Source organism: Oncorhynchus keta, chromosome 24 (genome assembly GCF_023373465.1).
Source record: "Oncorhynchus keta strain PuntledgeMale-10-30-2019 chromosome 24, Oket_V2, whole genome shotgun sequence".
Classification (NCBI taxonomy): domain Eukaryota; kingdom Metazoa; phylum Chordata; class Actinopteri; order Salmoniformes; family Salmonidae; genus Oncorhynchus; species Oncorhynchus keta.
The window spans coordinates 48,804,857-48,832,428 of record NC_068444.1 but is presented as its reverse complement, the minus strand read 5'-3'; the positions used below and the strand labels follow the sequence as shown (position 1 = coordinate 48,832,428).

Genomic DNA, 27,572 nt, shown 5'->3' with positions numbered 1-27,572 from the left:
GATTTTGATGCTGGTGAGCAGACATGGTGGTTTGAGTGGAAAAGTAAAGCTGAAGAGAGAGAGAAGGAAAAACAAAGAGGGAAACATGGAAAAGTATGTACACACTGCATATTCTACTGGAGGACTTCTCCAAAGGATTGAACGAGAAGTTGGGAAACACATGTACAACATTCAACACCAATACTCCAAACAGAGAATTAAAAGAGAATCTGCGGGAAGAGGAGATCATTGTGCATATTGACTTTGCAAAGAACTCAGGGGTGCAACTTTCACTAGGGATGGGTGGGGGGGGGCATGTCCCACTCACATTCTGAAATTGCATTTTCATCCCCTCCAGTTTTATCATTTGAATGTGATACAAAATGAGGCAACGGTGTGCTTTAGGACCATGCAGACACCTCCGAGCGGGTAGGCTGTTTGGAGTGTTTATGCGACTGGATAAATCTAATTCTAATAATTATACCCCCCACCCACCCACTTCTAAAACCAGAGTTGTGCCACTGAGAGAACTACCTGTGTAAATACACCAGTGAAATCCAAGCAGTCCACTTTGGTGATTCTCACATGCAGGTGACCCTCCACACCTGTGTTGGACATACCACAAATTATACTGTTACACTTTGCTCACTGAGCTCTTCTTTGCGGATGACCGCTCTGCAATATGGGTTCATCTCTCAAAAACACTGGCCTACTTCCTTGAGCTCTGCCCACTTTTGGAATCTTACTTTTTCTTAATTAAATGTTAATTTAAATTAATTAAGTTAATTCAATGTTCTACAATGGTTGTTGTTCAAAATGTTTGCAAGAAAATATTTTCAAGTTTTTGTTTTTTACATAGATGTCATTTCCACCAATTGAAACACTATTAGCGCACACCCCACTAACGAGCGAGCCATTTCACATCGGTTACACTAGTATATTATGTATAATTTACATTGATTGATTTGTTTTAGATAGGGAAATCACATGGTTGTTATCATCTCACAAAACGGTTGGGTGGAAATATGTTATTTTTTTATAAATATTTTCACCTGTCACACAAAGGCAAGTTTATACATTCAAGCATTGTGTTCAATTATTCATTTTAGGAATACCTTTAAAAATAATATTTAATGCAAGTTACAGTACAAATGTATAAGAAATATGTTATAAAATAATTGGATGATTGGATGTTTAATGATGTGATGAAACTGACTATTTGTCTATGGCTGTCTGAGAAAAACGACAAATATATCCATTCCTGAATAGTACGATCGCAGCCATTATCAGATTTTATTTCTAGACAAATCAAAGATGATTATAATACTGGTAAAATAGTGTTTCAATACATTTTCATTTCTGAATGCTTGCCGGGACAAAGTGCCCGAAGTTGCAGAATCACCCACATACACCATAGCCAAATACATTTAAACTCAGTTTTTCACAATTCCTGGTATTTAATCCGAGTAAATATTCCCTGTTTTAGGTCAGTTAGGATCACCACTTTATTTTAAGAATGTGAAATATCAGAATAATAGTAGAGAAAATTATTTATTTCAGCTATTATTTCTTTCATTACATTCCCAGTGGGTCAGAAGTTTACATACACTGAATTAGTATTTGGTAGCATTGCCTTTAAATTGTTTAACTTGGGTCAAATGTTTCTTGTAGCCTTCCACAAGCTTCCCACAATAAGTTGGGTGAATTTTGGCCCATTCCTCCTGACAGAGCTGGTGTAACTGAGTCAGTTTTGTAGGCCTCCTTGGTCACACACGCTTTTTCAGTTCTGCCCACAACCTTTTCTATAGGATTGAGGTCAGGGCTTTGTGATGGCCACTCCAATACCTTGACTTTATTGTCCTTGAGCCATTTTGCCACAACTTTGGAAGTATGCTTGGGGTCATTGTCCATTTGGAAGACCCATTCGCAACCTGACTGATGTCTTGAGATGTTACTTCAATATATCCACATAATATTCTTCCTCATCTATTTTGTGAAGTGCACCAGTCCCTCCGGCAGCAAAGCGCCCCCAGAACATGATGCTGCCACCCCCGAGCTTCACGGTTGGGATGGTGTGCTTCGGCTTGCAAGCCTCCCTCTTTTTTCTCCAAACATAACGATGGTCATTATGGCCGAACAGTTCTATTTTTGTTTCATCAGACCAGAGGACATTTCTCCAAAAAGTATGATCTTTGTTCCCATGTGCAGTTGCAAACCGTAGTCAGGCTTGTTATGGTGGTTTTGGAGCAGTGGCTTCATCCTTGCTGAGCAACCTTTCAGGTTATGCCGATATAGGACTCGTTTTACTGTGGATATAGATACTTTTGCACCTGTTTCCTCCAGCATCTTCACATGGTCCTTTGCTGTTGTTCTGGGACTGATTTGCACATTTCGCACCAAAGTACGTTCATCTCTAGGAGACAGAACGTGTCTCCTTCCTGACTGGCATGACGGCTGTTTGGTCCCATGGTGTTTATACTTGCATACTATTGTTTGTACAGATGAACGTGGTACCTTCAGGCATTTGGAAATTGCTCCCAAGGATGAACCCGACTTGTGGAATTCTACAATTTTTTTCTGAGGTCTTTGCTGATTTCTTTTGATTTTCCCATGATGTCAAGCAAAGAGGCACTGAGTTTGAAGGTAGGCCTTGAAATACATCCACAGGTACACCTCCAATTGACTCAAATGATGTCAATTAGCCTATCAGAAGCTTCTAAAGCCATTATATAATTTTCTGGAATTTTCCAAGCTGTTTAAAGTCACAGTCAACTTAGTGTATGTAAAGTTCTGATCCACTGGAATTGTGATACAGTGAAATAATCTGTCTGTAAATCATTTTTGGAAAGATTACTTGTGTCATGCACAAAGTAGATGTCCTAACTGACTTGCCAAAACTATAGTTTGTTAACAAGAAATTTGTGGAGTGGTTGAAAAATGAGTTTTAATGACTCCAACCTAAGTGTATGTAAACTTCCGACTTCAATTGTATGGACGAGCGATGTCAGAGCGGAACGAACTAAGATACAGTAGAATAGAATAGAAAAACAGTATTTACATATGAGATGAGTAATGCAAGATATGTAAACAAACAAAGTGACTAGTGTTCCATTCCTTAAAGTGGCCAGTGATTCCCATAGGCAGCAGCCTCTGATGTGCTAGTGATGGCTATTTAACAGTCTAATGTCCTTGAGATAGAAGCTGTTTTTCAGTTTCTCGGTCCCAGTTTTGATGCACCTGTACTGACCTCGCCCTCGGGATGATAGCGGAGAGAACAGGCAGTGGCTCGGGTGGTTGATGTCCTTGATTACCATTTTGGCCTTCCTGTGACATTAGGTGCTGTAGGTGTCCTGGAGGGTGGGTAGTTTTATATTTTTAACCTTTATTTAACTAGGCAAGTCAGTTAAGAACAAACTATTATTTTCAATGACGGCCTAGGAACAGTGGGTTAATTGCCTTGTTCAGGGCCAGAATGACATTTTTACCTTGTTAGCTCGGGGATTCGATCTTGCAATCTTTCGGTTACTATTCTAACCACTAGGCTACCTGCCGCCCCAGTTTGCCCGCGATAATGCTTTGGGCAGACCGCACCACCCTCTGGAGAGCCTTGCGGCTGCGGGTTGTGCAGTTGCCGTAGCAGGCGGTGATACAGCCCAACAGCATGCTTTCAATTGTGCATCTGTAAAACTTTGTGAGGGTTTGAGGTGACAAGACAAATTTCTTTAGCCTCCAGAGGTTGAAGAGGCGCTGTTGCACCTTCTTCACCACATTATCTGTGTGGGTGGTCCATTTCAGTTTGTCAGTGATGTGTATTCCAAGAAACTTGAAGCTTTCCAACCTTTTCCACTGCAGTCCTGCCAATGTAGATAGGGGGTGCACCCTCTGCTGTTTCCTGAAGTCCACGATCATCTCCTTTGTTTTGTTGACGTTGAGTGAGGTTGTTTTCCAGGCACCACACTCCCAAAGCCCTCACCTCCTTCCTGTAGACTGTCTCGTCAACGTTGGAATCAAGTACTGTTGTGTCGTCTGCAAACTTGATTAATGAGTTGGAGACGTGCTTGGCCACGCAGTCATGGGTGAACAGGGAGTACAGGAGGGGGCTGAGCACACACCCTTGTGGGGCCCTAGTGTTAAGGATCAGCGAAGTGGAGGTTGTGTTTCCTACCTTCACCACCAGGGGCTGGCCCATCAGGAAGTCCAGGACCCAGTTGCACAGGGTGGGGTTCAGACACAGGGCCTTGAGCTTAATGATGAGCTTGGAGGGTACTATGGTGTTGAAGACTGAGCTGTAGTCAATAAACAGCATTCTTACGTAGGTATTCCTCTTGTCTAGATGGGATAGGGCAGTGTTCAGAGCGATGGCGGTTGCATCGTCTGTGGATCTATTGAGGTGGTATGCAAACTGAAATGGGTCTAAGGTGGCAGGTAAGGTAGAGGTGATATGATCCTTGACTAGTCTCTCAAAGCACTTCATGATGACAGAGATGAGTGCTACGGGCGATAGTCATTAAGTTCAGTTACCGTTGCCTTCTTGGGTACAAGAACAATGGTGGCCACCTTGAAGCATGTGGGGACAGCAGACTGGGATAGGGAGAAATTGAATATGCCCGTAAACACACCTGCAAGCTGGTCTGCACATGCTCTGAGGATGCAGCTCGGGATGCCGTCTGGACTGGCAGCCTTGCGAGGGTCAATACGTTTAAATATTTTATCACGTCGGCCACGGAGAAGGAGAGCCCCACAGTCCTTGGTAGCGGGACGCGTCGGAGGCACTGTGTTATCCTCAAAGCATGCGAAGAATGTGTTTAGCCTGTCCAGAAGCAAGACGTCGGTCTCAGCGACGGGGCTGGTTTTCCTTTTGTAATCCGCGATTGTCTGTAGTCACTGCCACATACGTCTCGTGTCTGAGCCATTGAATTGCGACTCCACTTTATCTCTATACTAATGTTTAGCTTGTGTGAATGCCTTGTGGAGTGAATAACTACACTGTTTATATTCTGCCATATTAACAGTCGCCTTGCCATTGTTAAATGCATTGGTTTGCACTTTCAGTTTCCAAAACGCAACCATATTCAGTAAACCTCTCTTCAACGTGCCCAAGAGACTTCATAGCATGCTCCTGACCGAAAAACTACAGCCTGAAGGTCTTCTACAAGCCAGGGCCAGAGATATACATACATCAGTGACACACTGAGCAGGGAAACAGCACAATGTACAGGCAGAGGCACTATTAGCGACATCAAATGTATTTATAAAGGCATTCTTACATCAGCTGATGTCACAAAGTATTGTACAGAACCCCAGCCTAAACCCCAAACAGAAAGCAATGCAGGTGTAGAAGCACGGTGGCTAGGAAAAACTCCCTAGAAAGGCCAGAGCCTAGGAAGAAACATAGAGAGGAACCAGGCTATGAGGGGTGGCCAGTCCTCTTCTGGCTGTGCCGGGTGGAGATTAAAACAGAACATGGCCAAGATGTTCAAATGTTCATAGATGACCAGCAGGGTCAAATAATAGTAATCACAGTGGTTGTCGAGGGTGCAACAGGTCAGCACCTCAGGAGTAAATGTCAGTTGGCTTTTCATAGGCGATAATTCAGAGTATCTCTACCAATCCTGCGGTCTCTAGAGAGATGAAAACAGCAGGTCTGGGACAGGTAACACGTCCGATGAATAGGTCAGGGTTCCATAGCCACAGGCGGAACCGTTGATACTGGAGCAGCAGCACGACCAAGTGGACTGGGGACAGTAAGGAGTCATCAGGCCAGGTAGTCCTGAGGCTTGGTCCTAGGGCTCTGGTCCTCCGGGAGAAAGAAAGAGAACATACTTAAATTCACACAGGACACCGGATAAGACAGGAGAAATACTCCAGATATACCAGACTGACACTCGCCCCCCAACACAAAAACGACAAATAAGCTCATCAACAGCAAGTGGAAACCATGATGTGGCACGAACTGCCCACAAGGGCCTGGCAAATCCTGAGCAGGGACTTTTTCAGCCACAAACAAAAATACCATCTTCTCATCGTTGATCACTACTCTGACTTTTGGGAAATTGAACTGCTCCCTGACTTGTCTGCCAAGACATTCATAAAGTGCTGCAAGGCACAGTTTGCAATGGCAGCTTGACATGGTCATCAGGGACAATGGCCCACAATTCCATGCAGAGTTCAAGCGTTTCCCCTCAGAATGGGAGTTTGACCACGTGACCTCTTCTCCAAGGCAACCAAAGGAAAATGTCAAGGCAGAGTCTGAAAAACATTCTCACAGCATGATGCTGCCACCACCATGCTTCACCGTAGGTATGGTACCGGGTTCGGGTTCTTGGTCACCTCCCTGACCAAGGCCCTTCTCCCCCGATTGCTCAGTTTGGCCAGGCGGCCAGCTCTAGGTAGAGTCTTGGTGGTTCCAAACTTCTTCCATTTAAGAGTGATGAAGGCCATTGTGTTCTTTGGGACCTTCAATGCTGCAGACATTTTTTGGGACGTGTTATATCTAGCTTAGCTGTAGAAGAACGCACATCTGCACAGTTACACATTGTACATCACTCTGACGTTTTATTTGTATTTTATTTTTTTTATTTCACCTTTATTTAACCAGGTAGGCAAGTTGAGAACAAGTTATCATTTACAATTGCGACCTGGCCAAGATAAAGCAAAGCAGTTCGACACATACAACGACACAGAGTTACACATGGTGTAAAACAAACATACAGTCAATAATACAGTATAAACAAGTCTATATACGATGTGAGCAAATGAGGTGAGATAAGGGAGGTAAAGGCAAAAAAGGCCATGGTGGCAAAGTAAATACAATATAGCAAGTAAAACACTGGAATGGTAGATTTGCAATGGAAGAATGTGTAAAGTAGAAATAAAAATAATGTGGTGCAAAGGAGCAAAATAAATAAATTAATTAAATACAGTAGGGAAAGAGGTAGTTGTTTGGGCTAAATTATAGGTGGGCTATGTACAGGTGCAGTAATCTGTGAGCTGCTCTGACAGTTGGTGCTTAAAGCTAGTGAGGGAGATAAGTGTTTCCAGTTTCAGAGATTTTTGTAGTTCGTTCCAGTCATTGGCAGCAGAGAACTGGAAGGAGAGGCGGCCAAAGAAATAATTGGTTTTGGGGGTGACTAGAGAGATATACCTGCTGGAGCGTGTGCTACAGGTGGGAGATGCTATGGTGACCAGCGAGCTGAGATAAGGGGGGACTTTACCTAGCAGGGTCTTGTAGATGACATGGAGTCAGTGGGTTTGGCGACGAGTATGAAGCGAGGGCCAGCCAATGAGAGCGTACATGTTGCAATGGTGGGTAGTATATGGGGCTTTGGTGACAAAACGGATTGCACTGTGATAGACTGCATCTAATTTGTTGAGTAGGGTATTGGAGGCTATTTTGTAAATGACATCGCCAAAGTCGAGGATTGGTAGGATGGTCAGTTTTACAATGGTATGTTTGGCAGCATGAGTGAAGGATGCTTTGTTGCGAAATAGGAAGCCAATTCTAGATTTAACTTTGGATTGGAGATGTTTGATATGGGTCTGGAAGGAGAGTTTACAGTCTAACCAGACACCTAAGTATTTGTAGTTGTCCACGTATTCTAAGTCGTCCAGAGTAGTGATGTTGGACAGGCGGGCAGGTGCAGGTAGCGATCGGTTGAAGAGCATGCATTTAGTTTTACTTGTATTTAAGAGCAATTGGAGGCCACGGAATGAGAGTTGTATGGCATTGAAGCTTGCCTGGAGGGTTGTTAACACAGTGTCCAAAGAAGGGCCAGAAGTATACAGAATGGTGTCGTCTGCATAGAGGTGGATCAGAGACTCACCAGCAGCAAGAGCGACCTCATTGATGTATACAGAGAAGAGAGTCGGTCCAAGAATTGAACCCTGTGGCACCCCCATAGAGACTGCCAGAGGTCTGGAAGGAGAGTAGACCCTCCGATTTGACACCCTGAACTCTATCAGAGAAGTAGTTGGTGAACCAGGCGAGGCAATCATTTGAGAAACCAAGGCTGTCGAGTCTGCCGATGAGGATGTGGTGATTGACAGAGTCGAAAGCCTTGGCCAGATCAATGAATACGGCTGCACAGTAATGTTTCTTATCGATGGCGGTTAAGATATCATTTAGGACCTTGAGCGTGGCTGAGGTGCACCCATGACCAGCTCTGAAACCAGATTGCATAGCAGAGAAGGTATGGTGAGCTTCGAAATGGTCGGTAATCTGTTTGTTGACTTGGCTTTCGAAGACCTTAGAAAGGCATGGTAGGATAGATATAGGTCTGTAGCAGTTTGGGTCAAGAGTGTCCCCCCCTTTGAAGAGGGGGATGACCGCAGCTGCTTTCCAATCTTTGGGAATCTCAGACGACACAAAAGAGAGGTTGAACAGGCTAGTAATAGAGGTGGCAACAGTATTTCCTATCTTCAGTGCAGTGGGCAGCTGGGAGGAGGTGTTCTTATTCTCCATGGAATGGAGACATGACATGCCACTCATTCTGACAACCCATTCATAAGTAAAGCAGCACACTGTTGTAAACCATAACGTACAGTACAACGAACAGAACTTCATACCATACATAACAATTTCCCCCTTTCCAAAACCAGGGACTGGTACCATATATACAAATGTTCATAGGACAAGAACCTCGAGTGATACAGTTGAAGTCAGAAGTAAACATACACTTAGGTTGGAGTCATTAAAACTCGTTTTTCAACCACCCCACACATTTCTTGTTAACAAACTATAGCTTAGGCAAGTCGGTTGGGATATCTACTTTGTGCAAGACAAGTAATTTTTCCAACCATTGTTTACAGACAGATTATTTCACTTATAATTCACTGTAATACAAAATCCAGTGGATCAGAAGTTTACATACACTATAAGTTGACTGTAACTTTAAACAGCTTGGAAAATTCCAGAAAATTATGTCATGGCTTTAGAAGAGTCTGATAGGCTAATTGACATCATTTGAGTCAATTGGAGGTGTACCTGTGGATGTATTTCAAGGCCTACCTTCAAACTCAGTGCCTCTTTGCTTGACATCATGGGAAAATCTAAGGAAATCAGCCAAGACCTCAGAAAAAAACATTGTAGACCTCCACAAGTCTGGTTCATCCTTGTGAGCAATTTCCAAATACCTGAAGGTACCACGTTCATCTGTACAAACGATAGTACACAAGTATAAACACCATGGGATCATGCAGCTGTCATATCGCTAAGGAAGGAAACGCGTTCTGTCTCCTAGAGATGAACGTACTTTGGTGTGAAAAGTGCAAATAAATCCCAGAACAACAGCAAAGGACCTTATGAATATGCTGGAGGAAACAGATATCCTCAGTAAAACTATATCGACATAACCTGAAAGGTCGCTCAGCAAGGAAGAAGCCACTGCTCCAAAACCACCATAAAAAACAGACTACTGTTTGCAACTGCACATTTTATTTTATTTTTTTACCTTTATTTAACCAGGCAAGTCAGTTAAGAACAAATTCTTATTTTCAATGATGGCCTAGGAACAGTGGGTTAACTGCCTGTTCAGGGGCAGAACAACAGATTTGTACCTTGTCAGCTCAGGGGTTTGAACTTGCAACCTTCCGGTTGCTAGTCCACCGCTCTAACCACTAGGCTACCCTGCCGCCCCAGGGACAAAGATCGTACTTTTTGGAGAAATGTCCAATGGTCTGATGAAACAAAAATAGAACTGTTTGGCCATAATGACCATCGCTATGTTTGGAGGAAAAAGGGGAAGGCTTGCAAGCCAAAGAACACCATCCCAACTGTGAAGCACAGGGGTGGCAGAAACATGTTGTGGGGGTGCTTTGCTGCAGGAGGGACTGGTGCACTTCACAAAATAATGGCATCACGAGGAATAAAATGATGTGGCTAAATTGAAGCAACATCTCAACGCTACCAAATACTAATTGAGTGTATGTAAACTTCTGACCCACTGGGAATGTGATGAAAGAAATAAAAGCTGAAATAAATCTAATCAAATTCATTTATATAGCCCTTCTTAGATCAGCTGATATCTCAAATCATTTATATAAACCCAGCCTAAACCCCAAACAGCAATCAATGCATGTGTAGAATCACTCTACTATTATTCTGACATTTGACATTCTTAAAATAAAGTTGTGATCCTAACTGACCTAAGACACGATTAAATTTCAGGAATTGTGAAAAACTGAGTTTAAATGTATTTGGCTGAGGTGTATGTAAACATTCTACTTCAACTGCACCTGTAAGAAAGAAACATTAGCCCTTGAACAGAAGATGTAAACAAAAGAGTCTCCAAACTAGACAGTTCAGTCCATTTAATCTGGAGGTTGGCTAAAACACCAAAAGGAGGTTAAGTAGTCCTCCAGGTTAGCAGGTTGAGTTTGTGCCGGCATAGGCCGTTCTTCAGTCGCAACCGTTTGTGGCTCTGGCCCTTGGGGAGCCCAAAGTGGCTCGGGCTCAGGTGGTGATAGGAGTGGAGGAGGTCCATCAGGTGGTGTATTTGGCCTCTATGTCCGTCTTGTGGGCATTTGTATTATTTGAGGGGCAGGGACTTTTCTGAGGTGGCTGGTGTGCCAGCGTGATCCATTTCTCAGCATGAAGGTGGCGAGCCCCAGTTGTCGAGTGATCTGCAAGGGGTCCGATCAGAATGAGGCCATTATGTTGCACCGCTGAGGCCGTCTGGCTCAGACCCAGTCTGACACTTGGATGATTGGCTTCTTCACCCTGTGTGTCTTGCTGAAACCCTGTTTAATTGCTCTTTGGTGCCTGGTCACTGCCTGCTTTTCTTGGGTGCGCCTAGTCGCCTAGAGACCCTGAGAGATGACTGCTCTGAGAGATGATGTTGCATCTGGACCCCTTTCGGAATGTTTGGCACTGAACTAAAAAAAACTAAAGTATTTATCTAGTGAATATGTTGCAGGTACGCTCAGAGGATCGAGGTCTCTAGTGCCCAAAAGCCTTTATAACATGGGCAACACCATTGAAGACTGATACATTGGGATCTCTGTACATCTCCATGGCTCAGGGGTGCCAGCAATTAAAAGTTAGAGTTAATTCTCCTTCTGAATTTCACTTTTTTGTTAACTATTTTTTTTTTAAACAGCCGCCTCCAAAAGTGGTCTCTACTGGTTTTGCTCTTGCTGCTGAAAGTCTCTTCAAGCAGCATGGTTTAATCTGGGTCATCCTTGATCTCAGGCAAGGGAATCATACAGGCTACTGGTCTGAGGTAAATTCTAATGTTTTCCCAGAAGTGTTCAGCCAGGACTTGGCTACTGTCAGTATAGATAGCTTGAGGCAGCGAGCTGTCGTGCCACCTCATGAGGAGCAAGTTTGGAGTGACTGGTTTTGATCAGGCAGGAGGATGATGAATGGGAGTGGTACTGTCACCCCATAGAGCACCAAGTGGTGGTTCTGGAGTAGGGTGACTTGCCTGAATGGCAATTGGAGGAAGGAGGTATGGTTTGCCATCTGTCGGAAACACTGAAGATCTGACCCCCGTCACTGGAGGATAAGGTGGAATTGGCCTTCACATCACAGAAAGGGGCCTTGGAGTGTCCTCTTCACCAGGAGCCAGGTTGAACTCAGGTGAGAGAGTGAGATGACTGTTTGGAGACAGATGTGGCCTTGGGAGTCCTGGGTACAGAGAGAAGCTACAGTCCCATAGACTTGCTCTGATGAGTCACAGAAAGTGTGCAGTTCACATTCTACCATCTGGTTGTCTGCCCGTAGGGGCACATAGCATCAGGGCATGGTTATGTTGGAGAGGTCTGAGAACTCATTTTCCCATGTCTGCCTTCTGTCCATTAGGAAGTCAGGCTGTATGGGGTCTTCCCAGCCCATCATGCTGCGCCAGAGGTCCTGTACAATAACGTTTGCCTGGGTTGTGAAAGGGATTATGTAGCCTAAGGGATCATATTAGCTGGCCAGTCTTGTGTAAATGACCCTCAGAGTTGGTTTGTCTTCTCTTTGGACAGCTCGTTGTTTGTAGCCGAGGGTGTCTGGCTGACAGCTCTTGCGCAGTCCCAGAGTTGGTTCTTGTGGATCGATGGTGGTCTAAGAGAGCCATAGCTCACTGCTCTCAGACCTCGCTTCTGGAGGAAGGTGTTCCACAAACGAGGGTTTGCTACTGGCCCATTGCCTGAACTCGAAACCCCCCCGACTAAGAGGCAGCAGTACAGCCTGTCCGCCAATGACTTTCCCTCTGTCTCCGTGGGTAGACTTGTGACAGTTGTCCACATAGAAGGGTTGCACGACTCCTAAACATAAGTGTTGCCATCATGGAGCATGATTCTGGAGGGCATAGATGGCAAAGCAAGGACAACACGTCGTTCCGGAGGGTTGGACCTGCCATTCATAGGTGCTGGGCTCTGCTTTTCAGTCCAAATCCCTCCAAATGAACCTGAGGAGTGGCTTGTCAGAGGGAAGAAGGCACACCTGGTGCAACATGCCTTTGACATGGCTGCTTATAGCCACTCCGTGTTGCCCAAACCTGAGGAGCATTCAGAGCAGGGAAGGGCCAAGTGTTGGTCCTGGTAGGAGGCATTTGTTCAGGATCTGACTGATGTGCTGATAGGAGCAGTTGAACACTAGTCTGCATTTGCCGGTGTGTTGTGGTGGCGTAGCAGGTGGTGTAGCAGGTACCAGAATGCCAGGGATCCTTCCTCACCATCAGGAGTGAGTTTGGTGACATAGCCTGAGGTTTCCAGCTTTTAGATCTCCTGATGGTGGACTTCGGCCAGCCTCAGATTCCTTAGCAACCGACGCTCAGTGCCACGAATGGAAGGCATCACTGCTCGTTTTGTAGCATGAAGCTGTGGGCTCTTGGGGGCCCTGAGTAGAGGCTTTGCATATCTCTGGACCCCACCCACCAAGATTATTGTGGTCTTTTCTTCCAGTAGATTCAAGGCAAACTCACCTTGTTTGGAACGTATGACTTCCTTTTCGTCTCGATGGAGGAATGTGCCCACTTGCCATAGCTTTTCTACATTCATCAGGAGTTCAGTGGCTGGGGAAACAATGGTAGAGAATAGGCATTGCTGGACTTCTGTGTGTGGCATCAGGCTTGCTGGGTACTGCACAACCCAACCAAGCTGGACAGTGACAGGGCCTCCCAGAGGGCCAATATGGACTGGATTGATGGGAACCAGCAGAGGTGGATGGGTAAGACCCTATGAGCAATAGAGGCTGTGCCCTGTGGATCTGTGGAAGCGGCAAGGCCTTCAGATGTGGGTTCCTCCTCTGAAGCATGTCAGGGGGAGGTGTGCTCGGCTCGTCTGAGACTGCCTGTTGTGAAAGCATTTTGGACTTGATGCAACAGTCTCCTTCAGGGTATAGGGTGAATGACGCAGAAGTTATGCTTACTTGGCGTACATCTTAATGTATAGTTCAAAGGCTCAGTACCTCTGGTTCACCCTCTACTGTAACCCAAGGCAGTAGGCAGCAGCAGGGAGAATGGATCTTTCAGAGCTGTCATCAAGAATGTCTCCATCGCCTCCTCACCATGATGTAGGATGAGTGACCACTTTTAATGTCACTCGTGGTGAGCGGTTTGGGCGGTCAAGGTATAGGACCCCCGTCTCGGCTGTGTCGGTGCTGACCATAAGGACGTTCCTGTGCTCTTGCGGTATGACCTCATGTAGCACTGTGAGGTGTAACTCCTTGAAGGTGTTGCATGGGGGGGCACACCTTCAGCAAAGGCCTTTAACTGAGACCAATCGCTGACCTTCTCCCTCGAGAGCTGCTTAAACTCAGGAAAGGGGCATAATAGGAAGTGTTCTTCTCCTTCACAGTAAGGACTATAATTTAATTCTTAGGCTTGTTCTAGTTCGATTGTTGCTGCTTACCACACGAAGAGCTGTAACTGGCTTGTTTGTCAAGTTCACTGGTCAGGAACATGTTGGTGGTACCCAGGCAACGTGGTTATTTCCGGTTAACTTCCCTCGTCCTGGTAGTGTCAACATTGTGAACAGAGTGGCATTGAGGTTATGGTATGGGCAGGCATAAGCTATCCTGAGGCCCATTGTCGTGCCATTCATCTAAACGACCCTACGTTTTTTCCAAGGTATCCTTGACCAACTAATGCATATCTGTATTCCCAGTCATGTGAAATCTATAGACTAGGACCTAATGAATTTATTTAAATGGACTGATTTACTTATATGAACTGTAACTCAGTAAAATCTTTTAAATTGTTTCATGTTGCGTTTATATTTTTGTTTGTACAATTCTTTTATCCAAACAGATGACTCATTTCTGTAGCACTTATCAATAGCTGTTGTCAAGTTGTAAATTATAGTGCATGGAGAGAATAGTGTTATTTCCATCCACTTGGAACCAGTAGGTTTGCTAGACATTATTCATGGTTTCCTCGCATGTAAAGGTGGTGGAATTATTAGGGAATTAAGTCAAGGTCAGAATATGGCATATCTGTAGACACCTTCATTTATTCAATGTCTACCCAAACTGAATAGGAGGTGAATAGCATGCTATTCTCCTGCTTATGTTCAAGGTCAGAATACGCATAGAGAAAAGTGCAGAAAATGGAATTGACGTTCCATTTATGTGCTTAACTCGGGTCGGAATCTGTCCCTTAAAATCACCCAGAAAGACTCACAGCTGTAATCGCTGCAAAAGGTGATTCTAACATGTATTGACTCAGGAGGTTGAATACTTATCTAAATCAAGATATTCCACTTTGACATTAGATTTGTGTAGATCGTTGACAATAAATTCCAATTAAATCCATTTATATCCCACTTTGTAACAACAACATATGGAGAAAGTCAAAGAGGTGTGAATACTTTCTGAAGGCACTGTACCTCTCATATGTACCATTCATTTGTAATATCTTGAAAAAAGAACTAACATCAATGCAATACTTATTTTTTTAAAGGCACACTGGCTTGAGATCATGAAACAGTAAATTAACATTCATAAGTATAAGAAATCCAAAGTAGAATTAGGCTCTCCCCCTTGTAAAAAGTGCAAACAGAGGCAACCTATAAAAACAAGTGAAAATCCTAGGTTCATGTCAAAGGGAATGGTCTACTGTAACATTTTTTTTTTTTTTTTTTTTTTACATACAATAATTGAAGAAAAAAAAACACTGCATGAGAAATGCACCAGCAATCTGTTCCAGCATTTTCCAAACCACTTTTCCACAGTGGTCGAGAAGCACATTCTGAGACATCACTATGTTGATGTTGAGTTTTCAAAGACATTCTCCACAGTTGATATTAGGCTCGGTCATTCAGGACCTCCTAGAGTCTGAAACAAGAACTGGGCTCATCAAAGGTCTGTCTTCCTATGAGTTAACATACTGCTACATGCAGTAGTCATCATTGACGTGGCATGGGGGCAGGCTTCAATGCAATCTGGTGGCTTGCTCCTCCTGAGGTCTGCTGAACACACAGGGATCAGTTAGACGGCCATCTTGAAACATGCCCTGCAATTCTGGTTTCACAAGGAATTACCAACAAAGTCGTTTTTTTTATTTTACTTTCATGCTATGTCATGATTTCAGGAGACAAAAGACATGACGTGTTAAATGAACACTTACTTGTGGGTATTTAATGGGTACCATTGGTGTTGTGGCCTTGACTGGTGGCACTGGGACAACATGCTTGATATTCTAACAGAACAATACACACCAATTGATAATGAGTTCATGATAAGACCGTGTAGAGACCATGTAGTTAATTGTTATACAGTTGTTATTAAATGTCAACATGTTATTAACTGTAATGGCTGAAATGACTTACCGGTGTGCTACTCAGAGTCGGCAAAGGCTTTGATGGAGATAGGGGTTTAGTTTGATAAAAAAATAGAATAAAGAAAATGTTTGTACAAGTTTGGTACGTCAGTATACAGTAAGTTTCTAAGTTTCCTGAGTTTAGTAACATGATATGTTTCAGTATTTCAATTGACATAGCTCACCGGTTCAATGCAAGATTGTGGCAGCACTGCAGGCAAGCTCTTTGGTGGCTGGAAGAAAAAAATGTTGTTCTCCGCAAGGTCAGCATTTATTTTCCTTTCCAAATATCCTTAGTCTACTCAAAACATAGCCTGCCTAAAGTAAAGTGGGTATCTCTATGAGTTCAGCAGCTGTTTAAATTCTTGTTGATATTATTATATTTTACATAGGAACAACATACAGTTGAAGTTTACATAGACCTTAGCCAAATACATTTAAACTCAGTTTTTCACAATTCCTGACATTTAATCCTAGTAAAAATTCCCTGTTTTAGGTATGTTAGGATCACCACTTTATTATAAGAATGTGAAATGTCAGAATAATAGTAGATAGGATTTATTTGAGCTTTTATTTCTTTCATCACATTCCCAGTGGGTCAGAAGTTTACATACACTCAATTGGTATTTGATAGCATTGTCTTTAAATTGTTTAACTTGGGTCAGAAATTTTGGGTAGCCTTCCACAAGCTTCCCACAATAATTTGGGTGAATTTCGGACCATTCCTCCTGACAGACATGGTGTAACTGAGTCAGTTTTGTAGGCCTCCTTCCTCACACACGCTGTTTCAGTTCTACCCACCAATTTTCTATGGGATTAAGGTCAGGGCTTTGTGATGGCCACTCCAATACCTCGATTTTGTTGTCCTTAAGCCATTTTGCCACAACTTTGGAAGTATGCTTGGGGTCATTGTCCATTTGGAAGAACCATTTGCGACCAAGCTTTAACTTCCTGATGTCTTGAGATGTTGCTTCAATATATCCAAATCATTTCCCTCCCTCATGATGCCATCTATTTTGTGAAGTGCACCAGTCCCTCCTTCAGCAAAGCACCCCCACAACCTGATGCTGCCACCCCCGTGATTCACGGTTGGGATGGTGTTCTTCAGCATGCAAGCCTCCCCCTTTTTCCTCTAAAGATAACGATGGTCATTATGGCCAAACAGTTCTATTTTTGTTTCATCAGATCAGAGGGCATTTCTCCAAAAAGTACGATCTTTGTTCCCATGTGCAGTTACAAACCGTAGTCTGGCTTTTTTATGGCGGTTTTGGAGCAGTGGCTTCATCCTTGCTGAGCAGCCTTTCAGGTTATGTCGATATAGGACTCATTTTACTGTGGATATAGATACTTTTGTACCTGTTTACTCCAGCATCTTCACAAGGTCCTTTGCTGTTGTTCTGGGATTGATTTACACTTTTCGCACCTAAGTAAGTTCATCTCTAGGAGACAGAACACGTCTCCTTCCTGAGCTATATGACGGCTGCGTGGTCCCATGGTGTTTATACTTGCGTACTATTGTTTGTACAGATGAACGTGGTACATTCAGGCATTTGGAAATTGCTCCCAAGGATGAACCCGACTTGTGGAATTCTACTATTTGTTTTCTGAGGTCTTGGCTGATTTCTTTTGATTTTCCCATGATGTCAAGCAAAGAGGCATTGAGTTTGAAGGTAGGCCTTGAAATACATCCACAGGTACACCTCCAATTGACTCAAATGATGTCAATTAGCCTATCAGAAGCTTCTAAAGCCATTACAAGATTTTCTGGAATTTTCCAAGCTGTTTAAAGGCACAGTCAATTTAGTGTAAGTAAATTCAACTGGAATTGTGATACAGTGAATTATAAGTGAAATAATCTGTCTGTAAACAATTGTTGGAACAATTACTTTGTGTCATGCAAAGTAGATGTCCTAACCGACTTGCCAAAACTATAGTTCGTTAACAAGAAATTTGTGGAGTGGTTGAAAAATGAGTTTTAATGACTCCATCCTAAGTGTATGTAAACTTCCGAACTTCAACTGCATATATATGTTATGTGTAACATGATACTACAAATGACTCCACATAAGGCCTTTATCAATCTGCCTGGACTAGTGGTAATGTTGAGATAATGCTGTGGTAATGTAGCTCACCTGTGGAGGGGGCCTGGAAGGGACCACAGTGACAAACAGAGGGATGCAGGCTTGTGTTGCAGATGACTCCATGAAGGTGGGTTGGCTGATTTGGGGGGGCTTGCTAAGGGGATTACCCTTCCCACTCTGCTCCTGGAACATTGGGTTCAACTGGCCCGGAGTAGAGTGGACTTTCCTTCAAATACAGATCAATACATAACACATCAATATGTTGATTGTGTACCAAATCATTTGAAATGACAACTGAAGAGGCATTCACAAAAAAATAAAAAATTATAAGTTGGCGGAAAAAACTCACCTTTTGGAAATGTAGTTCTCTCTTTTGTCCTTCTTGCAGCACATCAGTCCTGCAACCAGAAAAGTGAGCAGCAACAAGACAGCTATTGCTGCAGAGACACCAGCTACCACCCCAAATTGGTCTGCAAAACCAAAACATTATTAATCATTAAAAGATGTCCATTTTTATCAACTGTTCAGGTTTAACTTCACAAAATGTAACACATGATACATAAACCACAATGCATGTCACTACAGAGTGAATGAGGCATACCTTGAGGCAAGTCTGAATACTTGACGTCACAGTAGGGTGGAGCCCAACCTGGGTTACAGTGGCACTGTCCCTTGTTGTTGCACACCTAACAAAAGAGAGCCATGATTGTGATGACAATGTTCAAACAATTCTAGCGGAAGTTTACAAACAACTCAAAATCAACAATCAATGCACTCACCCCATTGTTGTGGCATTTTGATGAACAGTCCTCCGTTTTACCATAGACTTTGACATCTTGGCATTTGTGATCATAGCAAACCTATGGAAACAAAGATTAATTGTTCACTTCATTTGTACACTCATATGAATTCCAATAAGGCCCTCTCAAGGGATGATTTGGAATTCAGAAACAGTCTTACCTCATTCATTCCACATTTGGTTCCTGTTGGGACCATGTCGAGGGCTCTTATCTTATCCTGGTCCACTGCTATGTTGCATGTTCCCCTCATTGTATAGGAGGCCTTCTGCCCAGTGATGGGATACTCATCCCCTCCCGAGCAAAATAGCGTTCCACATTTTATATTCCTAGGAGAAGAAAATAATGTGACAATGTCTTTCTTAACAACACAAACTTACGGAAGTCTTGTAATAGATGTTTTCTATTCTAATTGCCTTGGGAGGAACATTGTGTGATCATATTGTGAAGTGAAATGTCAGGAAATGGAAATGTCAAAACACAGGAAGTCAATGTGACAGATGGGAGTGGACATACTGTGGTGTGCAACGCACAAAGCCGTATTTGGTCCTTCCGCAGTGGGCACCTTCAATGCCACCCAGGTTTAGATTAAAGCAGGAATCCGTGCCTACTTGTGCCACTAGAAGATAAGAGAGATGAGAGTTATGATTCTTGGTTCCACAGGATATGACAGGAATCCTTACTGCAGATTATCATCATTGCACAAATCACAATATGACGTTTAACTTGCACTAACTGAATGAGATTATATCTAGGCCTATTTTGTTTCTGGAAGGGTTCTGCTTTGTGTTAATGAAATAACATCATACGGTTATGGATGGTTGCGCTATGTCGTAACTAGTGTAGTGTAAATTAATAGATAATTGATAAGAAACCTCATTGGCTATGTACTTAAAACAGTAAAGACAAGTACCTGGTCCCCATAGTCTCTTGCAGTGTTGCTGAAGTGTTGGGCATTGCCCATTGTAGCAGTACCCCTGACTATAGTTGCAAGGTTTCCCGTTCATTTTAAAGGTATCTTCTGGGCAATGCTCTGAAGTTCCAGTGCAATACTCTGCCAGGTCACAATCACTGGAAGCTGCTCTACACAAACTGGTTGCCTGTTTACGCTGAAGGTTGAATGGAGAACAAATAGTTCAGTGGTTGAGTAAGTAACTTCCTAACAGATTAATAACTAATACAGCTAACATAAATGTCTGCTAAAAATCGGACACTACTACTACTACAGCAAAGTGTATGATTCTTGGTTAGATGCCAAGTCTGGTGGTTCATACAGTACAGATTTTATTTTATGACTGACTAGGCCCGCTTCTTTACAGTCCCCTGACTGTCATATTGGAAGGAGGAAGGATATGGACAGTACAGTACAGGGAAACACATTATTGCTAGTATCCCAACCCTGGTTTCTCAATCCACCCATCTCTTCTTTATGGAGCCGAACCTTACTCCTCTTATGGCTATGTTCTTTTTTTGTTGCTGGTGGTTATTAGTTGTAGTTGGTTGGGTGTGTCTGTCTGAGTCGTGGTGAGCAGAGGGAGATCAGAGATGGACATTACCAGCTGGTCTGAGTCATTTAATCATACGTTTAATAAAGCACCCAGATTTGAATAAGGTTTCACATAAAGATCAAAATTTGCAGTTACTTGGCAGTTTTCGCAGCATGTTCCATGATCACAGTTGGATCCCTCAGTGAGGCGACAGGTTGTGGGGTCACAGCAGGGATTCTTACACTCCTGGGAGGGACAAAAGACACACCAGTCCGAGGCAAAAGACAAAATAACTATTTCATCTTACCACTGTCAAATGAATTATTTATAAGAGTCAGTCACCCAAAAAATGTCATTTACGGTGCAAAGCATTCATGCATGTGTATATTTTGTTTCCTTTTCATATGCGTTTGAAAATGTTTGTCAAACCTTTGATTGAGTCAGAGGAATAGTGTAAGACAATATAATCAATGGCAGTGTACATACAGTACCAGTGTCCTCTAGTAGTGGTTTCTTTGAAGCAATTGGACCATGAAGGCCTGATTCACGCAGTCTCCTCTGAACAGTTTATGTTGAGATGTGTATGTTACTTGAACTCTGTGAAGCATTTATTTGGGCTGCAATCCGAGGTGGAGTTAACTCTAATGAACTTATCCTCTGCAGCAGAAGTAACTCTGGGTCTTCCTTTCCTGTGGCGGTCCTCATGAGAGCCAGTTTCATCATAGCGCTTGATGGTTTTTGCAACTGCACTTGAAGAGTTCTTGACATTTTCTGGATTGATTGACCATCATGTCTTAAAGTAATGATGGACTGTCGTTTATCTTTGCTTATTTGACTTGGTCTTTTACTAAATAGGGCTATCTTTTGTATAACACCCCTACCTTGTCACAAAACAACTGATTGTCTCAAACGCATTACGAAGGAAAGAAATTCTACAAATTAACTTTTAACAAGACACACTTGTTAATTGAAATGGATTCATGAAGCTGGTTGAGAGAATGCCAAGAGTGTGCAAAGCTGTGTTCAAGGCGAAGGGTGGCTACTTTGAAGAATCTCAAATATAAAATATTTTTTTATTTGTTTTAACACTTTTTTGGTTACTACATGATTCCATGTGTTATTTCATAGTTTTGATGTCTTGATTATTATTATACAATGTAGAAAATAGTACAAATAAAGAAAAACCCTGCAATGAGTAGGTGTGTCTAAGGTGTGCCTGACTAACCTCCACAGTTCCACAGTCACACTCCTCTCCAGGGTCCAGGAATGCATTGCCACAGGCAGGCCCCACATACAGCTTGTCAGAGCCGGGTGTGTCCTGCAGACAGCTGGGATTGGCTCTCTCCAGGAAGTCACTCAGCTGCTCCTGACTGCAGCCACTGAACAGCTCTGGGTACACTGACCTGAAGGTGTGGGAATGATAGCTCACTTTAGAATGACTAACATAATAACATAGGAAATGATGGCTCACTTTAGAATGACTAACATAATAACATAGGAAATGATGGCTCACTTTAGAATGACTAACATAATAACATAGGAAATGACTCAGTGTGTCAATGTGTCGCGGACCAGGATGTCTTGCTCCCAGTCAGACTAAATAACTTTTTTGCTCGCTTTGAGGACAATACAGTGCCACTGACACGGCCCGCTACCAAAACCTACGGGCTCTCCTTCACTGCAGCCGACTTGAGTAAAACATTTAAACGTGTTAACCCTCGCAAGGCTGCAGGACCAGACGGCATCCCCAGCCGCGTCCTCAGAGCATGCGCAGACCAGCTGGCTGGTGTGTTTACGGACATATTCAATCAATCCTTATCCCAGTCTGCTGTTCCCACATATAATAATAATATATGGACATATTCAATCAATCCTTCCCGGGATCCCAGTCTGCTGTTCCCATGCATGCTTCAAGGACCAAGGGGCCACCATTGTTCCTGTTCCCAAGAAAGCTAAGGTAACTGAGCTAAACGACTACCGCCCCGTAGCACTCACTTCCGTCATCATGAAGTGCTTTGAGAGACTAGTCAAGGACCATATCACCTCCACCCTCCCTGACACCCTTGACCCACTCCAATTTGCTTACCGCCCCAATAGGTCCACAGACGACGCAATCGCAACCACACTGCACACTGCCCTAACCCATCTGGACAAGAGGAATACCTATGTGAGAATGCTGTTCATTGACTACAGCTCAGCATTTAACACCATAGTACCCTCCAAGCTCGTCATCAAGCTCGAGACCCTGGGTCTCGACCCCGCCCTGTGCAACTGGGTACTGGACTTCCTTATGGCCACCCCCAGGTGGTGAGGGTAGGTAACAACATCTCCACCCCGCTGATCCTCAACACTGGGGCCCCACAAGGGTGCGTTCTGAGCCCTCTCCTGTACTCCCTGTTCACCCACGACTGCGTCGCCATGCACGCCTCCAACTCAATCATCAAGTTTGCGGACGACACTACAGTGGTAGGCTTGATTACCAACAACGACGAGTCGGCCTACAGGGAGGAGGTGAGGGCCCTCGGAGTGTGGTGTCAGGAAAATAACCTCACACTCAACGTCAACAAAACAAAGGAGATGATTGTGGACTTCAGGAAACAGCAGAGGGAGCACCCCCCTATCCACATCGACGGGACAGTAGTGGAGAGGGTAGTAAGTTTTAAGTTCCTCAGCGTACACATCACGGACAAACTTAATTGGTCCACCCACACAGACAGCGTTGTGAAGAAGGCGCAGCAGTGCCTCTTCAACCTCAGGAGGCTGAAGAATTTCGGCTTGTCACCAAAAGCACTCACAAACCTCTACAGATGCACAATCGAGAGCATCCTGTCGGGCTGTATCACAGCCTGGTACGGCAACTGCTCCGCCCACAACCTTAAGGCTCTCCAGAGGGTAGTGAGGTCTGCACAACGCATCACCGGGGGCAAACTACCTGCCCTCCAGGACACCTACACCACCCGATGTCACAGGAAGGCCATAAAGATCATCAAGGATAACAACCACCCGAGCCACTGCCTGTTCACCTCGCTATCATCCGGAAGGCGAGGTCAGTACAGGTGCATCAAAGCAGGGACCGAGAGACTGAAAAACAGCTTCTATCTCAAGGCCATCAGAGTGTTAAACAGCAACCTTTAACATTGAGTGGCTGCTGCCAACATACAGACTCAACTCCAGCCTCTTTAATAATGGAAATTGATGGAAATTGATGTAAAAATGTATCACGAGCCACTTTAAACAATTTACATTTACATTTAAGTCATTTAGCAGACGCTCTTATCCAGAGCGACTTACAAATTGGTGCATACACCTTAATATAATGTTTACATACCCTACATTACTCATCTCATATGTATATACTGTACTCTATATCATCTACTGCATCTTGCCATCTTTATGTAATACATGTATCACCAGCCACTTTAAACAATGCCACTTAATATAATGTTTATATACCCTACATTACTCATCTCATATGTATATACTGTACTCTATACCATCTACTGCATCTTCCCTATGCCCTTCTGTACCATCACACATTCATATATCTTTATGTACATATTCTTTATCCCTTTACACTTGAGTGTATAAGGTAGTAGTTGTGGAATTGTTAGGTTAGATTACTCATTGGTTATTACTGCATTGTCGGAACTAGAAGCACAAGCATTTCGCTACACTCGCATGTGACAAATAAAATTTTATTTGATTTTGTGAGTAATTGTGTAATGTATGAGTGTTTTTGTCTTTACCTGAGCCGATCTGCCATGACACAGTTGTCGTTGTACAGCGATGTCCCACAGGTGCAGCCTGAAGTATCATGGGACATGCCCAGGTTGTGGCCCATCTCATGAGCGATGGTCGAGGCAATGCCAATTGGGTTTCTATTGTGGTCCTGGTTGACTGCACCTGAACTTCCAGTGCACATGGCAAGTTTATTTGCCAGTCCGACAGTATCGCCCAAGAAATCTTTACCACTGTTAAAAACAACAAAATGTTGGGGAAAAGCTTTAGAATTTGTCCATCGTTCTAAAAAAATTAGACATTTGTCCATCGTTCTAATTCTATGCATTAAAAACAACATTTTATATTTACATTTTTTACAGTACATAATATCAAACAATAATGTCATGGGAAAATTGTGATTAATTGCAATCCAGTTCCTTTCATCAACACAAAAAATTAAGATAAGGCTAATTACTCACGTGACAAACTGGGCATTGTCATGCTTTACCCTCTTTAGAAGGTCGTCTTGACGCCACTGGAGAAACCTATCCAGGGTGTTCTCAGGACTGGCTGTGACGTCAATGTGATCCCTGATAGTCCACATCTCCAACCCCACCAGCATGACCCGGATGTTCAATGGCCGATACAACTAGGAAGCAGAGACGGCAATCTTTTCAATAACTCCTTCATGAATATAAGATACACGTACTAGAGCTAGGTGGGAAAACTCCTGGCCCTAAACTCGGATTATAAACAGTAAGTAATTCAATAAAGTGCCTATAACTAGAGCCTGGAGCTGGTCAGGTAAATCTCCTGGCCCTAACTATGCTTCTGCAGCCATTCACATACAAACATACAAAACGACACACAAGTCCTTGAAAAGGTACCTTATCAACATGATTGGCAATTTCCAGCATCCGAGTTTTGGTTTCGCTTCCAAATATTTTGTACTGAAAAATATTTTAAAAATATATAAATGCAACATGCAACCATTTTACTGAGTTATAGTTACATATAAGGAAATCAGACAATTGAAATAAATTCAGTAGTCTATGGTTTTCACATGACTGGGCAGCGGCGCAGACATGGGTGGGGGCCTGGGAGGGCACAGGCCCACCCACTTGGGAGCCAAGCCCACCCACAAAAGGGCTTTATTACGGACAGAAATACTCCTCAGTTTCATCAGTTGTCCTGGTGACTGGTTTCAGACGATCCTGCAGGTGAAGAAGCTGGATGTGGAGGTCATGGGCTGACGTGGTTACACATGGTCTGCTGTTGTGGGGCCGGTCGGATGTACTGCCAAATTCTCTAAAACAACGTTGGAGCGGTTTATGGTAGAGAAATTAACCTTAAATTCTCTGGCATCAGTTCTGGTGGACATTCCTGCAGTCAGCGTGCCAACTGCACACTCCCTCAAAACTTGAGACATCTGTGGTATTGTGTTGTGTGACAAAACTACCCATTTGAGTATCCCCAGCACAAAGCGCACCGGTGTAATGATCGTGCTGTTTAAATCAGCTTCTTGATATGCCATGTGGATGGATTATCTTGGCAAAGGAGAAATGCTCACTAACAGGGATGTAAATCACTTTGTGCACAAAATTGGAGGGCAAATGGAACATTTCAAACTATAAGATCTATGTTGATACATAATATACCTCTGTGTAGTCAGCCACCAGATACATCTCCACAAATCTTTGAGGTCCAGTGATGGGCTTACTTTTCTAAAATAAAAAAATGTAAAAAAGGCAGATAAGAAAACACTGGACTCACCTTACAAGATGAATACAACTAGTAGAAAACATGAACCCTGAACACTATCTTTGGATGTGTATTGTTGCAACTAAGTAACAAAAGGAAGCAGTAGTAATTAACTGCATACCCAGCCTTTGGACTTGAAGAGGCCCGAGAGTCTGGGAGCCGGGCCCTGGTCGTGGTCATAGACCGTGCTGTCGTTGGAGTGACCACAGCTGGCCTTGTTGGTTCTGAGGTGCTCCTGCCTGTACAGAGCATGCTCCCCATCGGCAGAGTCTCCCAAAGGCTCAATCAAGTAGACCTTCTGCTCAGCCCTCACAAAGCCACTGGAAAGACACATCAGTGAGCGGTTTACTGAGTGTGGAATTGCAAGGCACGGAAAATCGGTTTCTCCCCAATTAAAATAGCGTTGTTACTCCAATTATATGATATAGTATGAATAATCAACATCAAAGGCGGTAAGCTATTCAGTATAGCAACTCTAATCACTGTCTTGTAGGTGAAATGCCAGCAGAGGTTACATCATAAAAGACCGGTACATTTCTAAATGTCTAAGACCGCTTTCAAAAATAATTTCAACCACAAATGTCTCAGTGATTTGAATTACACATATGTGGAAATATAGCAATGTTGAATTTCTCAAACGAGAAGTTGGATTTTCTGAGAAATCTATTCATTGCCAACTAGTTCAGAAAGTTCAGAAACTGCCAATAGAAAACAGGAAATATGCAGAAATACTCACTTACCTAATGCCAGAACAGATTCCAACACTAACAGATGAATCTTCAATGCCTTGAATATGACCATGATAATAGCAGTGGTCCTAAAGGAAGTTTAAATTAGTAAAAGTATTGGTTTAGAGCTTCTCTTGAATGAAACAAAACAAAGTGACACAAATCTGGGCTATTATATTTATTGGCTCCGATACCTCATAATTTGGAAATGTTGTAACCCGCTTTCCATCTTCGGAATAGTTTGTTTCAGTGTAATGCCTCCCAATAAGTTGCCTATGAAAACAACAATTAAAATAACTGCTACTAAACTTGCTAACAAGACACATCTAGTAATTAGTGGATGGTTAAAATAATGTACCTATTTTTGTCAAGATGAATTGTGTGGTTCTCTCCAGAAATGGTTAATACATATTGTAGCCCATCAGGATAAACCTATAGGTAAAGATGTTGTTAGTTGTCGACAATGAAACGCTGTTCTCCTTCTTTATTGGGGATTTGAAATACTGTATTTCCCTAATTTACAGGAACCACTGTTACATAGTTATAGAGAAAAGATAACGGGATGTAAAGCACCTGGTTTGAGAAAATGTTTCTTTTGACCCGACCAGTCAGTCTCTGAGGTCGGACGACATCGTAGCGCTCCACGTGATCTAATGTCCGTGCGCCCTTGACCAGTACAACTAAAAGAACAGACATCCAGACCTATTATAACGTTTATCTATTTCTTATAGTAATTGCTATTCATTTAAAGTCTAGACATTGATCATACGACGAGCATCAAACGAGTTCTAAACATTGCAATGTTATATATGTCAAATTGCATTATTATCCTAACAGATGTGCTAATTAGGTCCTTATAAATACAGTACTGTACAGCAAAATACACCTTTTTGTATTTCATTCAATTGTTCATAATTAGCCCATTATTTTATATTAAAAAAACTTCAGATATATAATTATGGTTTAATATGTACTATGTTAAACTTACCACAATAGATGATGCATAACAGGAATATATATAGAGTGTATCGCATGGCTGGAGCGTAATATCCCTGAGTTTCTCAAGTGTGCTGTATTGCACGGATACTGAACACAGACATTAAGCAGCTCTCTAAGGTACCAGTCCCGCCTCTCCGTTATGTAGCCTACGTTATCAGCAAAGGGCAGCCGTTGCGTGTAGCAATCATGACATCACATTTTACCGGAAAACCGGTCCAGATTATTAATACTGTTTACTGTTACCTAGGAATGTTTGAATTCTGTAAACAAAGATCAC

The 27,572-nt window shown here is 43.0% G+C and overlaps 1 protein-coding gene across 3 annotated transcripts; it reads right to left on the bottom strand.

The window, feature by feature from the left end:
• Nucleotides 1-14,701: 14,701 nt before the first annotated feature.
• On the bottom strand, nt 14,702-27,432 carry LOC118357673 (disintegrin and metalloproteinase domain-containing protein 8-like). Of its 3 annotated transcripts, none has more exons than XM_035735032.2 (23): nt 27,285-27,432; nt 26,870-26,976; nt 26,655-26,728; nt 26,491-26,569; nt 26,309-26,385; nt 25,690-25,888; nt 25,466-25,531; nt 24,695-24,757; nt 24,287-24,456; nt 23,834-24,058; nt 21,313-21,490; nt 20,244-20,333; nt 19,514-19,709; nt 19,117-19,219; nt 18,764-18,929; nt 18,583-18,663; nt 18,405-18,489; nt 18,153-18,273; nt 17,855-18,029; nt 15,908-15,955; nt 15,733-15,759; nt 15,531-15,602; nt 14,702-15,372 (listed from the first exon to the last, which is right to left on the bottom strand). In XM_035735032.2, the coding sequence occupies exons 1-23, from the start codon at nt 27,328-27,330 to the stop codon at nt 15,310-15,312; spliced, it is 2,511 nt and encodes an 836-aa protein (XP_035590925.1). In that variant the 5' UTR covers nt 27,331-27,432; the 3' UTR covers nt 14,702-15,309. The 3 variants fall into 3 exon arrangements, with proteins under 3 accessions (XP_035590925.1, XP_035590926.1, XP_035590927.1); XM_035735033.2 differs by having other exon boundaries at nt 14,702-15,369; XM_035735034.2 differs by lacking the exon at nt 24,695-24,757.
• Between the last annotated feature and the right edge of the window lie 140 nt (nt 27,433-27,572).